This window comes from Alternaria arborescens (genome assembly GCF_004154835.1).
Source record: "Alternaria arborescens strain FERA 675 chromosome Unknown contig_8, whole genome shotgun sequence".
Classification (NCBI taxonomy): Eukaryota; Fungi; Ascomycota; class Dothideomycetes; order Pleosporales; family Pleosporaceae; genus Alternaria; species Alternaria arborescens.
Genome location: NW_021167863.1, coordinates 946,875 through 960,275, shown reverse-complemented (window position 1 = coordinate 960,275; position 13,401 = coordinate 946,875). Strand labels below are relative to the sequence as shown.

The 13,401-nt window shown below is 52.7% G+C and overlaps 5 protein-coding genes across 5 annotated transcripts; 2 read left to right on the top strand and 3 right to left on the bottom strand.

Moving 5' to 3' along the window:
- Positions 1-158: 158 nt before the first annotated feature.
- On the bottom strand, positions 159-1,023 carry AA0111_g4570 (hypothetical protein; the record flags this gene model as incomplete). The annotated part of the gene is made up of 2 exons (XM_028650588.1): positions 159-677; positions 727-1,023. 2 exons carry the CDS (start codon positions 1,021-1,023, stop codon positions 159-161), a joined length of 816 nt encoding a protein of 271 aa, XP_028507944.1.
- Positions 1,024-1,465: 442 nt separating this feature from the next.
- On the top strand, positions 1,466-2,947 carry AA0111_g4569 (hypothetical protein; the record flags this gene model as incomplete). Its single annotated transcript, XM_028650586.1, has 3 exons — positions 1,466-1,573; positions 1,623-1,845; positions 1,899-2,947. The coding sequence occupies 3 exons, from the start codon at positions 1,466-1,468 to the stop codon at positions 2,945-2,947; spliced, it is 1,380 nt and encodes a 459-aa protein (XP_028508181.1).
- Positions 2,948-4,040: 1,093 nt separating this feature from the next.
- Positions 4,041-6,352, bottom strand: AA0111_g4568 (Pre-mRNA-splicing factor ATP-dependent RNA helicase; the record flags this gene model as incomplete). The annotated part of the gene is made up of 3 exons (XM_028650585.1): positions 4,041-5,860; positions 5,909-6,026; positions 6,083-6,352. The coding sequence occupies 3 exons, from the start codon at positions 6,350-6,352 to the stop codon at positions 4,041-4,043; spliced, it is 2,208 nt and encodes a 735-aa protein (XP_028507856.1).
- Positions 6,353-7,136: 784 nt separating this feature from the next.
- On the top strand, positions 7,137-8,218 carry AA0111_g4567 (hypothetical protein; the record flags this gene model as incomplete). Its single annotated transcript, XM_028650584.1, has 2 exons — positions 7,137-7,727; positions 7,775-8,218. The coding sequence occupies 2 exons, from the start codon at positions 7,137-7,139 to the stop codon at positions 8,216-8,218; spliced, it is 1,035 nt and encodes a 344-aa protein (XP_028508187.1).
- Positions 8,219-8,837: 619 nt separating this feature from the next.
- AA0111_g4566 (hypothetical protein) lies at positions 8,838-11,769 on the bottom strand (the record flags this gene model as incomplete). Its single annotated transcript, XM_028650583.1, has 4 exons — positions 8,838-11,239; positions 11,299-11,455; positions 11,537-11,601; positions 11,694-11,769. 4 exons carry the CDS (start codon positions 11,767-11,769, stop codon positions 8,838-8,840), a joined length of 2,700 nt encoding a protein of 899 aa, XP_028508188.1.
- Between the last annotated feature and the right edge of the window lie 1,632 nt (positions 11,770-13,401).

Sequence of the window (13,401 nt, the reverse complement as noted above, 5' to 3'; positions counted from 1 at the left end):
AAATGCAGAGTTGGCAAAGACATGATCCGAAAACGACAGAAATCTGCAATGGATCGCACTAGAGCGCTTCACGCCATGGTATAAGATCCCTCCCAAGTATTTAATGCAACGCCCAAAACAAACAGAAGCAGCCATTAAAGAGAGCATGCAAGTATCATCTAGTCGAGGACAACGGCAAGGATGATGATGACCAAAACAATAGCGAGGATAAGCAAAAGAATGCACGCCTTACTCCTCGCACTCTTCTGGTAATTGCTCGCCTGCTTGAGGTTCACGTGTGCACCTCTCGACGCGTCGTGAGTAGTCTCGACGTTCTCTTCGATGATGTCGAGTTGAGCTCCCTGCTCGTGCACCATATGCGCCACATCGCGGAAGAGTTCGTTCAGCTCGCCAACTGACTGCTCGATGTTGCGGATCTCAGATTCACGCTCGATAATCATGGATTCCTGGAAGTCGACCTCATCCTGGTTTGCCAAGCGCAGCTGCTCCTGCTCTTGTTGTTGCCCGAACTCCCCTCCCCGCTCTTCGCTTGGCGATGATACGTCTTGCAGGGCAGTGCGTGCCGCTTGTGCCGATTGCTTCTCTTTCTCTAGCGCTTGCTTCTGTAGGTGTTGGAACTCGGTGAGCGAGGCTTTGAATTCGCGCTGGAGCTTCGACTGCGTAAACTTTTGCGATGGCTGTTCCCGTTAGCTACTGTCTTCCATCCCAAGAGCTGTGCATCCATACTCCGACATCAGGCCAGGTTGTAATCTTCTTCAATCCCTCTCCGAGCTCTTTGAATTTATCCGATGTCTCCTCAACGGTGGTCTTCACGCGCTCGCGCACGCGGGCTGTCTCGTGCTTGGTTCCTAGCTTGGCGGTCTCTTGCGACAGACGGGCAACATTACGAGTCAATGCGAAGAGGTCATCGGAAAGCTTGTCAGCGAAATCGCGGAACTCTGGGTCATCGGCGTAAGACGCATCGTCTTCCCTTCGCCATGTTGTGGGTTGCGATTCGAGGGCGCTGGAACGTTGAAACGACATGTTGTCGGATAAGGAGGAAGACACTGGCTATTTCCAACAAAACTATCAGGATGATGTGTGAAGCTGTGCGATCGTGTGTATAGCTACGGCAGCCTAGTGCAAAGGTTCAATCGTGGTTACCTGGAGGTTGGTTGCTCGGTGGTTCCTGCGGCGATGACGAAGGACCGCGGCTAAGGGCACATGGCACAAGGCACAAGCGGGTCCCTTATGTAAGCCTGCATCTGTCGGCGACGAAGTGGTAAACGTGACTCTGAAAACGCATTGCAAGGACAAAGCGGTAGTCCCGTGACCTCGCTTAACTATGTGGGCCGTAAATAGCTAGAGAGGAGCTTCACATGCAGATACCATAGAGAGTGTAACACACAACGCAAGCAAGTAATCTCGCACACATACAACCAGCACACCACTTTTTTTTACAATACATCAAAACCAATTTCAGAAAATGTCGACCACATACAGCATCGACAGGCCTAATACTTGCCAGCATGTTGAGATCCGCACGGGCTGCCTGGCCTGTTGCGCTGAGGATACGCAGGCTGACCTTCGAGAGGTATGACAGCAGAAGGCAAGACACCAATATTTGCGCTAACAAAAAGCAGGCAAACTCTCAGAAGTCAAAGTGCTTAGAGACGATCAAGGGATACAAGGCGTATCTCCATCAAACCAGCGAGCTTCCCACAGACCAGAAGCGCCGCTTCGACGAAAGGCTTGCCAAAGAAACCGAGCTCAGTGCTGCATGGGATGAGCGTTCAAGATTACTCGAGGACGTGTCTCGAGGTTTCGCAGAGGCGGTGAAAGCCCTGTGTGTCAGTAGTGATCATGGTAAGATGCCATTACACCCTAGCATTCGTAGCGCTGACGCTAATCATTGGAAGCGAATGGCACTGCCGAGCTCGCCCAGGTGTTCGAAGCCGATGCCCTTGAGAGGGCCTTCTCCATGGAGTTGATCTGGCAGGCTAGTGCGAGGCACGAGCATGAGGCAGCTTTGGTCAAGTTCGTGCCAGAGGACCCGGCATGCAACGTCAGCTTCACCGGTCTAGACCGCTCGAATATACAGGCGAGCCCGGACTGGATCGTCAACGATGGTGTGGGTTTCTCGGTCTTCCTCAAGTCGACCAAAGCGGAAAGACAGCCATCGCAAGGTCTTGGCCCACAGCCTGGTCCGGCCACTATGAGCTACGGCCGTGCAATATCTGAGTTTGGCTTGCCCGAACCGCCTGAAGCTGGCCCGTCAAGCGAGTCGAGCGCAGTATCAAGTGAGCAGCTCCCAGCGGTTTCGGAGGACGCAATAATCGCCACTCAGCTTACCAAATGTCACCTTGGTACACAGAAGGCAATCACCGAGGGTGAGTTACGGCTTGCGAGGGGTGACTCGCCTCCAACTACGAGCAGATATAAGGAGGGTAGCCAATGGGCTGTGTTCGGGGCTGGCAAGTTCATGAGTTTTGCAGGCGTAATTGTCCGCCATTATGCGAAGCTGGTGGCGCAGAGAGTTGCCGAAGAGAAACGCCAGAAGCAGGAGCAGAAGGGCCAGACGCAAGAAGGGAATTCGGCAGCAGACACCGCCGATGCCTCGACAGACGCTGCCGCGACAGCCCCAGCCCCCGCCTCCACAGCTTTCGCTGTGGACAAAGAGACAGGTCTGCCCGCCGTTGAAGGACATGATTACAACGGGCTTACGAACTGGCTCTGCCGCTGTTTGATCAGTCACAAGGACTTCCTCCGCGTCACTCAGAGGTGGGAAAAAGAGCGCAATACACGCAATGAGAGAGTGGCGGCTAAGATTCTGGAATGGACTCCACCAATGGACTTCGAGGATGGACGTTTAGGACAACCCGATCCAAGGGACTTCTACAACGGTACGCCTCTCGGTGAAGTCGACCAAGCCAAGCTGGGCATCAAGACTAAGGTCACAACTGGTTGAGAATTGAGCACGGTCCGTTAACGTTTCTTTGGCCTTGCACACATACACCCTGTCGACGAATGTCTTCAGTCTTCCACTCTTAACAACACTCTATTGGCGAACGCCTCTAGTCTTTCATACTCACACTCTATTGGCGAACGCCTCTAGTCTTCTACACCTACACTCTATTGGCAACTGCCTTTAGCCTTCCCCTCCCTCATACCACCTACACCCTGTTGGCGAGCGCCTTTAGTCTTCTTCACAAACACATACTCTATTAGCGAACGCTTTTAGCCTCTCCTCTCGTAGTAACTAGAAGGGCGGTGACGAAGGCGGCTATTAGATAGTACTAAATGCAATCATAATTGTCGTCGCGCGCATATCATGATTATTGATGTTATAGTGCTAATTAGCGCCCTGCCCATTTGACAAGGATCCTGATACCCTCCTGAGCGTAGCTAAGTAGTAAGCAGAGGTGTCAGCGCGATTGTGTTGTCGCGCGCTAGTCTCAACAGCGAGTTTGGTCTACACATACTGTGTCATGATGTTTAATGCTAACTCTGCCAACCGTTTCAACAACGATATTGGTAATCTTGTTGAGTAAGCGTGTTGTCATTTGTGTAGCAGTTCCCGCGTAAGTTAACGTAGATATTCAAGGAATAAAACCAGGTTCCCAGCGACGAAACTGTAATTACTCGTTTTATAGCACTTCTCTTGCGTCTAATTTCACAAAGGAATATAACATACATATGAAAGGCAGATCAACAATAGTCTATGCACGTATAGTAGGGATTAATTACTAAACAAGGCTACGTAAATGCTCTAGTACCATGCCTGCATGTCCCTACAAAGGAAGACGTTCGATGACAGAGTGTACATATGCAGGACTGAAGACGTTCGTCAACAGGGTGTAAATTATTAGGAGTGAAGGACTGAAGACATTCGTCGACAGGGTGTATGCAAGACTGAAGACATTCGTCGACAGGGTGTATGCAATACTGAAGACATTCGTGGACAGGGTGTATGTAATACTGAAGACATTCGTCGACAGGGTGTAAGTAGGTGTTCTATAAGAAAGGGGAGTCTAAAGACGTTCGTCAATAGGATGTTGAATTTATGAGCTGGGGGTGGTGGTAGTGGTAGACGACCTTAGCGGGTATCCTCGAAGGGAGTCCTCAGGCTCGCCAGTCATCTCGACGATAATCTTAACAAGAGCAGTTTTCGTGGGTCCGTCAGGAAAGAACTCCACATTACTGAAGTAGGTGGGCACAGCCTTGATGAGCATCTCCGGCACAATAGGTGAGACAATCAGTATGTTGTCTTTCTTCTCCCCGGTACGACACTCGTGGTAGATGACCCATTCGTTGGCAGTAGATGGGGCTCCTAGATCCGTGGTCTTTAGAAGCTCGACTCGCTGGTTGTACCTCAGGGTCTGGTAGACCATCGGGCCCTTCTTGTTCTGTGTGGGCGCGCGACGCGCAACCTTCATGAACTGGCCGCGGGCGAGAGCCAGGATGATCCAAGGGTAGTAGCTCATCTCACCCAGCTTCAGGGAACGACACTTCCATTCGGGAAAGGAGGTGTGCAAGAGGTTGAGAAGTTGTCGGCGCGTCATATCTGCGGCCCTCAACACGCTACCGCGAAGCATCTTCTCTTCCAGCCATTGGTCGATATTGAGAGCTGCATTTTTCGGGGCCGAAGCAGTTCTCCACGCGAAGTAGACATTCAGGAGGAGAACGTGGTCGCCGCTGTGCCCGCAAAACTCATTGCGAATGCGCTTAAGCTTTGCCTCTTCCTCCTTCCCGATCGGCTGGATGAAAAGACTGCCACCACCTTCCGATACTTCGATCATAGATACAATCGTAAGTACCTCGTCCGAGCAGCCGATTGTCGGGCTCTCCAGCAATGCTGCGGCGAGATACGGGTCGATGGGTAGGCGCGACAATGCCTTGCCACGAGCTGTTAGTTCTGTACCACGAGCGTTTACAGCATCCATTTCGCGGAGGATACCAAGCGCCTTGGTAACAGTCTCTGTTGCTGGTGCCACAATGTATGGGAAGTTGATTGGCGACTTTCCCAAACTCAGAATGTCCATGCACTCTGAAATCATGTCACTCTCCAACACAGAGGGCACGGAATGCTGCGGCAAGGCACTCCGAAAGCCAAACTCTGTACACGTGCGGTACGCGACGCCTTCGCGAGTACGACCAGCTCGGCCAGCGCGCTGTTTAGCTACAGCGTGGCTGATGTACTGCTCCTTGAACGAGTAGCTCTCGTTAACCGGGTTCCAGACCCGAGACTTGACCTTCATGGTATCGATGACATGCGTAACGCCAGTAATAGTTACGGATGTCTCTGCGATATTGGTCGCGACAATGAGCTTTCGACTAACCTTGTCGGCTCGGGTTGGCGGCACAGACTCCACGGCAGCGTCGATAGCATCTGGGGTAAGCTGGGAATGAAGCGGGTAGCACCGGAGAGTGCCAATGTCGCGCGGCGCAAAGCGCGCCCTGTCGCCGCCCTCCTTGAGCGCATCCTCAACCCTCTGGATGACCTTGTTGATCATCCTTACGCCAGACACAAACACCAGAATGTTGCCGCGTTGGCCCATAAGGTGCGTTTGTAGAATCGTATCCACGAGTATTTCGAGGTCCTGGTCCTCGCCCTGTGGTGGATCCGCAGTGTATTTGATGTGCACCTTAAACTCCCTGCCGGGAACTTCGACAAGTGTGGATCGAGGAAAAAAATTTATGAACGTTTGCGCGTCCATTGTGGCAGACATAATAATGATCTTTAGACCATTCTTACCAGCAAGATTCTGAAGAAGACCGAGTAGTAGATCGGTCGCCATTGTATGTTGATGCGCTTCGTCGATTATGACAACGCCATATTCCGACAAAGCGGGGTCGCTCTTCGCAAGAGCGAGCAGCGTGCCTATCCTAGGTCAGCAGGATTTCTGATAATAGAGGACGCCTAACTCACCGTCTGTGACAATCTCCAGACAGGTAACATTGGCTGTGGTGTTGTTCACACCTCTGTAGCGCACGCCAACAGTACTGCCTAGGCGCACATCTAACTCCTCTGCAATACGCTCGGCGACCTATTTGGCGACTATTAGCACAACTTTTGGTTCGGTGTATATGAACTAATCATCACCTTCTGCGCCGCGAGCTGGCGCGGTTGAGTGACGACAACCTTCTTGCCATGCTTGACAACAATATTCGACTCTAGGAGCATCTGTGGCACCTGAGTCGACTTGCCCGAGCCCGTCTCGCCTACGAGAACAACCACATCGTTATTATCGACGGCGTCACTTATCGCCGATTTGTGCTGCGAGACCGGCAGACGGTCCGCGAGCTTGCGCTGGGCATAGTAGTTCTCGCTGAACTGCTCGCCGGTGTAGTGGTTGATCGCAGCAGAAGACATTGTTGAGATCGAAAGTTTATAAGAAAAAAAAAAGGTATTGGAGTTTGAGTAGTTTGTTGATAGGTAGTGGATCGTGATTTCGAAATTGAGATCGTGAAATTGAATTGATTGCCGTTGTGCGAGTGTGGTGAGTGTTGAAAGCCTTGGCTGTTATTAACGCACGTACAGTACATGGTATGCGCGTAAACATGTGACGCGATTAGTCTTGGCAGCATAACCTCAGCACACAACACCCCCTTCACATCAACACATCAATTCAATCACCAACTCGTACACGCACACGCACACGCACACGCACACGCACACGCACGTATCTGCTTCCAGTGACCATCAGATACAACATCTATGTCAACCATGGATTCTTCAATGAGCGGAATGGGCGGAATGGGTGGCCCAAAGTTCACGCAGTCCGAAGCAGTCGGACAGCAAGTCTGCCACCAGTGGCCGTTAGGCCAGTGCAAATTCGGGAGCGGCGAGGGTGGTTGTGCGCGAGAGCATCCTCCTAATCTCTCGCCACACCAGACAAAAGAGCTGCCCGACTTTGTCATTAGTAACGAGCCTGGCAAGGCGTGTCATAGATGTCTCAATCTAGGCATAGAGGCAAGTCTACTTCTACTGTCTGTAGCGGTGCTGTTCAAAAGTTAACGTAGCACAGTGCGACAAGCTGGGCCGTAATGGTGACGACAATCCTTGTTCCGAGTGCCGTTGGTTTGCTGGTGGGCCGGCGAACAGATGCAAAATCGTGGCCGATAAGAGCCTCAACGACCACTGTTGGCACTTGATGATGTCCCGGGGCAATTATGGCTACACATTGCCAGAACCGAGGCCCAAAAACCAGGTCAAGGAAGTGCCGGCCAAAGCCATGGCAGACCAAGCTCGTCGGGAGCACGAGGCACGGGAGAAGGGGCAAGCCCCACCCCGACCTTTGGCCTTGCCTAAGCCTCCTTCTCCGATGAATGGCGTGAAGCTTGACTGGGAGGGTGAGACAAAGGACGATCTCTTGGCCAAGCCGCATCCACTTCCGCCATCAGTTCGCGCACATCCACGCGCATACCTTGTCCCTCCACGGCCTTCATCAACGCTAAAAAATAATATCGCCTACAACGCCACGCAGACCCAACGCGATGGGAAGCGCAAAAGGGACGACCGTGCTGTGCCATCGCCTGCGTCTGCTCCGATTGTGGCCCCGATTGTGGCTCTGGGCCCACAGCAGCAGTTCCTACCGCCTATTATGTCTATGCCCACGGACGCATTTGGTCGTCAGGCGACTCAGTGTATGTGGGACAACGTAAACAAGACCTGGACGAACTGGTATGCCGATGGCGCGATTACTACCAGTGCCCCGTACAACATTGGAATTCCGTCTCAGCCACCGGTACGTGTTACAAACCAGTGTTGACATTGCATTGCTAATCACTATAGCTCTTCGCATCGACACCATCGGCCGGGCAGCCTTTGAGCGTCCCACCACCCGTTCCCGCTCAGCGGGACATCAAATCTCGGTGGAAGGCTCCCTCTACGACCCTCTCTCTCTCGCCTAACCTCTCCCTCCCTGCTCGACCGGATTGGACGCACACATCACTTAAAGCCACGACAGCGAAAGCTCAGCCCTCTGATTCTGATAGTGCCGACAACTGTTCGGCGAATAAGAGATTGCGCGTAGAGGAAAGCGCTCCGCAGCCAGCGAGCAGCCAACCGCCGCGACAAGAAAGCGAGGCAGTATCTGATCAAATGGACCTAGATCCCAAGAAGGCGCCCGCCACCAGTGGTACCGCAATGCCGACGATGGGTGCGGTTAGAGAGAACGACGAGGAGGACGAACTTGTCTTTGACGATGATCTTGAATTCGAAGAGGTGGACACTTAAGCTTATACCTTCTTCCCCCTTCCTTACATTACATCCTGTTAGCGAATGCTTTCAGTCCTGCACCCTCCATTCCTTACACTACATCCTGTCAGCGAATGCTTTCAGTTCTGCACCCTCCATTTCTTACACTACATCCTGTCAGCGAATGCTTTCAGTCCTGCACCCTCTACCTCTCTACACCACATCCTGTCGGCGAATGCCTTCAGTCTCATATCGAATTATACACGGGTTCTAGACGTTCGGGCTTTCTAAGACAGCAAAGTGACTAAGGAGTGGTCAAAAGCAGTGGTGGGACATCTGCATAATAAGGTTCATATATCTACTAAGAAACAATGCAAATGCAAATTCACCATCAATCTGTCACCAGCAACTACAGACACCCATTTAATAGCAATCCAAGAGCATTCGCCAATGGGGTGTAGGAGTAGGAGACCAGAAGCATTCGCTAATGGGGTGTAGGAGTAGGAGACCAGAAGCATTCGCTAATGGGGTGTAGGAGTAGGAGACCAGAAGCATTCGCTAATGGGGTGTAGGAGTAGGAGACCAGAAGCATTCGCTAATGGGGTGTAGGAGTAGGAGACCAGAAGCATTCGCTAATGGGTTGTATACTTGGGGAGGATCAAGTGCTGGTGGAGGATGTCCGAGCCTTCTTCACCTTCTGCAAATCCTTTGTCGTTACTGGGCGCTTTGACCTAACTGCCACCGTTGGGGTAATCATCTCAAACTCTGCATTTTCCTCCATGAGCTGATGAGCCTCTTCCAAGGAGCACTTGTGCGCCTTACGAAGGTGTTTAATGTGGACATTTTTGCTGTTGAATATCCTGTCGCAGCCATTCATCCAGCAGGTCTGCTCGACATATTGGCGCGTGGCAGGGAGAGGCGGCATATACAGCAACATATCTTCATCTGAGAGAAGGTGCGTCCTTTTAAGGTGGTGCGTGAGTGAGCTATGGGTTGCAAAGGGCCTGGGGTGATTGCAGCCGGGGTAAGTACACCGCGCTGGCCACCGATCCGAATGCGCGTGAGCGAGGTGGTACTTGTACTTCGCATCGGTGTAGTAGAGCGTTTCTGGAGCACACCCGTGGGGACAAGCCTTTGGGTCGAACTTGTGAACAGAGCGAACGTGGTCCATGAGGACGTATCTTGGACGCTTCGAGAAGGGACTGGGCACGAAGTCGCAGCCATTGTAGGTGCACTTGAAGTCGGATTCGAGCTTGTCGGCTCCTTCAGCGAATTGTTGTACCTTAGTGTCGCTACAATACTCCTCGTGGTCCTTGCAGGCGCTCTTAGAGGGGGAAGCTACTGGGCAACCGGGTGTCTTCTTGCAACGGTAGAGCATTGGCTCAGGAGCATCGCGTGAGCCACCAACTACGCAGAATTGTGCAATGACCTCGTCTGACGGCTTGCCAGAGGGAGCCTTGGCGCATTCACGGCCGTATACACAATTAGTAACAATATTATACTTGGCATAGCCTTCAATAAAAGCCTCTGGCGATGACATGGACACCGTGTCCATAGCCTCGCGATGATCGAGTTCGTCAAAGAAGATATTGGCATCTTCGCTCGTGTTGTCGCTTGCTGCAGTGCTTGCAGCAGCGTCGGCTTCGGCGGCACCAAACCGATGCAGTTGCAGATTGGTGTCGTCGTTGTCGATAACGACGACAGCGTCCGCAGTGAGAGCCTCCTCGCTACCGTGAGTAAGCAGCAACCTCGTCTGTAGCGCCTGGACTGCTGTTTCAGAAACGGCCAATGCCGCTGCATCAACCTGCGCTTCGTCCATAAGAGCAGGGTCGATAAGAGCAGGGTCGATATCATCAGACCCAGATGATGACGCCATTGTTGGCGCGGACCAGACGTTTGAGTCTCTCTTGGCGAGCGGCTGGCGAGACGCACGGAGGAGAGGGAGCGGCGAAGGGTCTGCCAACATCTGCGTCGTTCTACCGCGGGCCTCTGGGCCGGTATGGTTGGATGACGACGACGCGAAACGCGACTCTCGTCCCTTGGGCTCGTACGGCATTTGTGCCCGGAGATTCCACATCTCAGACGAAGCTCCGCCTACGTATCGATCGGTCGTGCCGCTCTGTAGGGTCGCATGTTTGTGACCGAGACTTTGACGGACGTTTTCCGTCGCCAGACCCGAGCCATCGACCACGCTTGCAGGTAAATGGGCTGCGTCGCGAGCAGCTCCAAGGCGAAGAGCGTGACCATGCGCCCGATCGAGCATACCGGCGACGAAACCCATTTTCGCGATCGTTAGGCTTATCTGAGTTGTCATAGCTGGCTGGTCTAGGTCGCAGTGACAGAAGGGCGCGGAGACGAACTTTGGCAGGACTGGGCGGTTGGGAAATAACCAAACGACGGCCCTGTCGGATCGCTTCACAGCTAGGTTGAGGACCTCACCTAGTGTATTCCCGGCGACAAGGGAGTGGCGAAGGGCATGTACGAGGAGCAGGGCTACTGGGCACATGTGGGAGTTGGCCGTATCGTTCAATGGCCGGAGGTAACGGATCGTCTCCTCATTGTGTGTCTCCTTGTTGCCCTTTTCGAACTCAAGCGTAATACGCACGCGGAGCGCAGAAAAGAGCGGCACGTCTCCCTCGAGGAAAAGCTCAATGTGACGCCACTGCATGTAGTAGGCCTTGCCCTTGTACCCCGCGGCCAGGCCAACATCGCCGCATCGGGCACCCAGGCTGCTGACCAGGACCACCGACAGGCATCTGGCCATGGTGACGTCCCAGTTGGACGTGCCTTGCTCAATACCGTGGGTCAGGTATGCCCGTACGAGGCGTGAAAGAACGGCATAACCAATCCACGTCCGTTTTTTCCACTTGCCAGTAGTCAATCGGCCGTCCCTGGTTGCCTTATCCAAGAACGACCGAAAGCGGCTCGTGTCGTGTGCGGTCATGCGAAAACCGTCTTGTTCAGACCACTTGAAGTGGCCGTACGCCATGATCAATTTGGTGGCCGAAATAATGGTATTCCTGTTCGGGCCAGGCTTGCCTTCAACGACGACCATCTTGGCTATCGCGAGAGTGTGAGAGAAGTTTCTTTTTTTCCAACGTAGCGGCTTCTCGACTTACGAATTATGACATCCATAAATCGAATTAGATCATCCCCCGTGAACGGCTTTCGCACGTCCTGACCGACCGCCTCGCGCCACGTCTCGAGGCGGCGTATCCAGAGCGTCTGAGCGACGCGGCTGACGGTGGGCCCATGCTGGAACGTGAGCTGCTTCACCTGTCTCGAAAGTCAGCAGGCAAAGGAAGGGAACAGCCTCGAGTGCTGCAGTTTGCTCTTCAGGAGCCATGTCCCACGAACCGTTCGCTTAGAGGAAATGCGGTCCGCGTCCGCATGCAACTTGATCTGCTCAAGAGACTTGTTCCCTGCTAGAAGTTAGCACAAGCACAGCCAATGGTGGTATGGGGAGGGCATAGGCTGCGCTAGCTGTCTGTCTCCCCTAGAGTGACCATCTTACCGAGCCGCGGGTTGCGTAGAGGAGATTCGACCTCAGGGTCGGAGAATTGAAGATCGTCGGAGTTGAAGGAAGCCATTGTAGATTAATGAATTCGGAAGATTGGAGAAGATTAGGGTGTGCAGATTAGTGAGATTGAAGCAAGTAGATTGTTTGTAAATTGTGAAAAATTCTGAGAGCAGTATGTGCGAAATGTCCTAGACTGTGGGATGCGCGGGGAGACAGGAAGAGGAGCAACGGAGGAGCAGAAGGAGCGCGTCACCTACCTGCCTGCCTGATGTCCTTCCCTCGTCCCTTCCCAACGCAAGCAAGGAGACTGGCGTAGAATGTAGAAGAGCGGAAGCCACGACCAAAAACAAGACGGAAAAGTGCTGACAGAACAACCGCATGCAAATCCAGTGCTTATTAGAGTATATCAAATGAGGCTTGAAGTACGTCAAGTACAGCACGTTGAGCAACAGGCAGACTGAGCGCGGTGCACAAAATGGTGTCCGAAATGGAGGCCTCAGGAGCTAGCCGACAAGATCACCTAGTGCAAGCTCATGCATCTGCGTCCGATTTCTGAACACGTAGCCCGTGGTTGAGTGGCTCTCCTAAAATCACGCGCGAGACGCTGAGCATGATCCTAGGGGCTTGCAAGGCACAAGGCTTCGGACTCGCGACTCTCCCCTACACGTTGCGTGACGACCATTTGATAAATGGCGCAGATAGTGAAGGATATTACAGGGCGACCCGATGCAAGATACGAATACGTCAAAAGACTTGCGTATGGACCTTGAACAACGTAACAGTGGCTCTAGAATGGATTCCGAACAGCTTTGGATCTAACACGAGCAAGGCAAACAGGCCTGACGATAATGAGTTGGACCTCGTTACCGATTTTGCTTTGCATTTATGCTCCCGTGTAGTTTCGAGGCTAACCATTGCTGATGGAGCTTGAGTTGACATTGGGAGACGTCGGAGATGCTGGTGGCAAGTTGGTGGTTTGTGCAGGGGCTACAACATCTCCATTCTGACCTATGGAGCAATGAGTCTAACTGTCGGCCCCATGTGCTGCTGGTACGTCAACGCATCCATGCTCATGTGCATGTTTGGCCATCTGCTGGGCGGGGGTTCGCGCCCGACTTTCAGGCAGTACTCCCTCCTCGAGCCATTCGTTATGATGATTCTGCCCCTTGTTCGGGTCCGAATTCCTTATACCTCTGCATGGGCTTGTAAGATGGAGAGCAGTCGTTGCTCTTAACGACTTGGGTAGGCGCTTCCTCTTTCGCAGCTGGTGACGTTTAAAGGACTCGCTTGCTGTTAGATCGCCTAATATGGCCGCCGCCGGTACTAAGAGGCGCAAACATGCTGTCCAGCTCTAACTCTATAGCGCGTACGCGACCTTGCTCGACCTTTACGGCAGGATACCTACTCTCGCACACATGCCTAGGGTTTAAGTATATACCCTGCCTCTGCAATGTACCTTAGTGTTGTGAATAGGTCTAGCCTTTCTTTAAACGTCTTTTCGCGGCTTTAGACGTTGTATGCTATCTAGGCAAAAGTTAGCGAGAGAAACGCCTAGTTAAAGCAGTCGCACGCGGCGAACGGTCTAGCTGTTAGTAGGTAAACAGGTGGTGTAATGGTTTAAGGGTTGATGAAGCGGGTAGGTAGGCCTAGGCAGGTAGGCCTAGAGCGGCGGGCTTTGGGAAGGCCAAGTTGAACTGTTGCG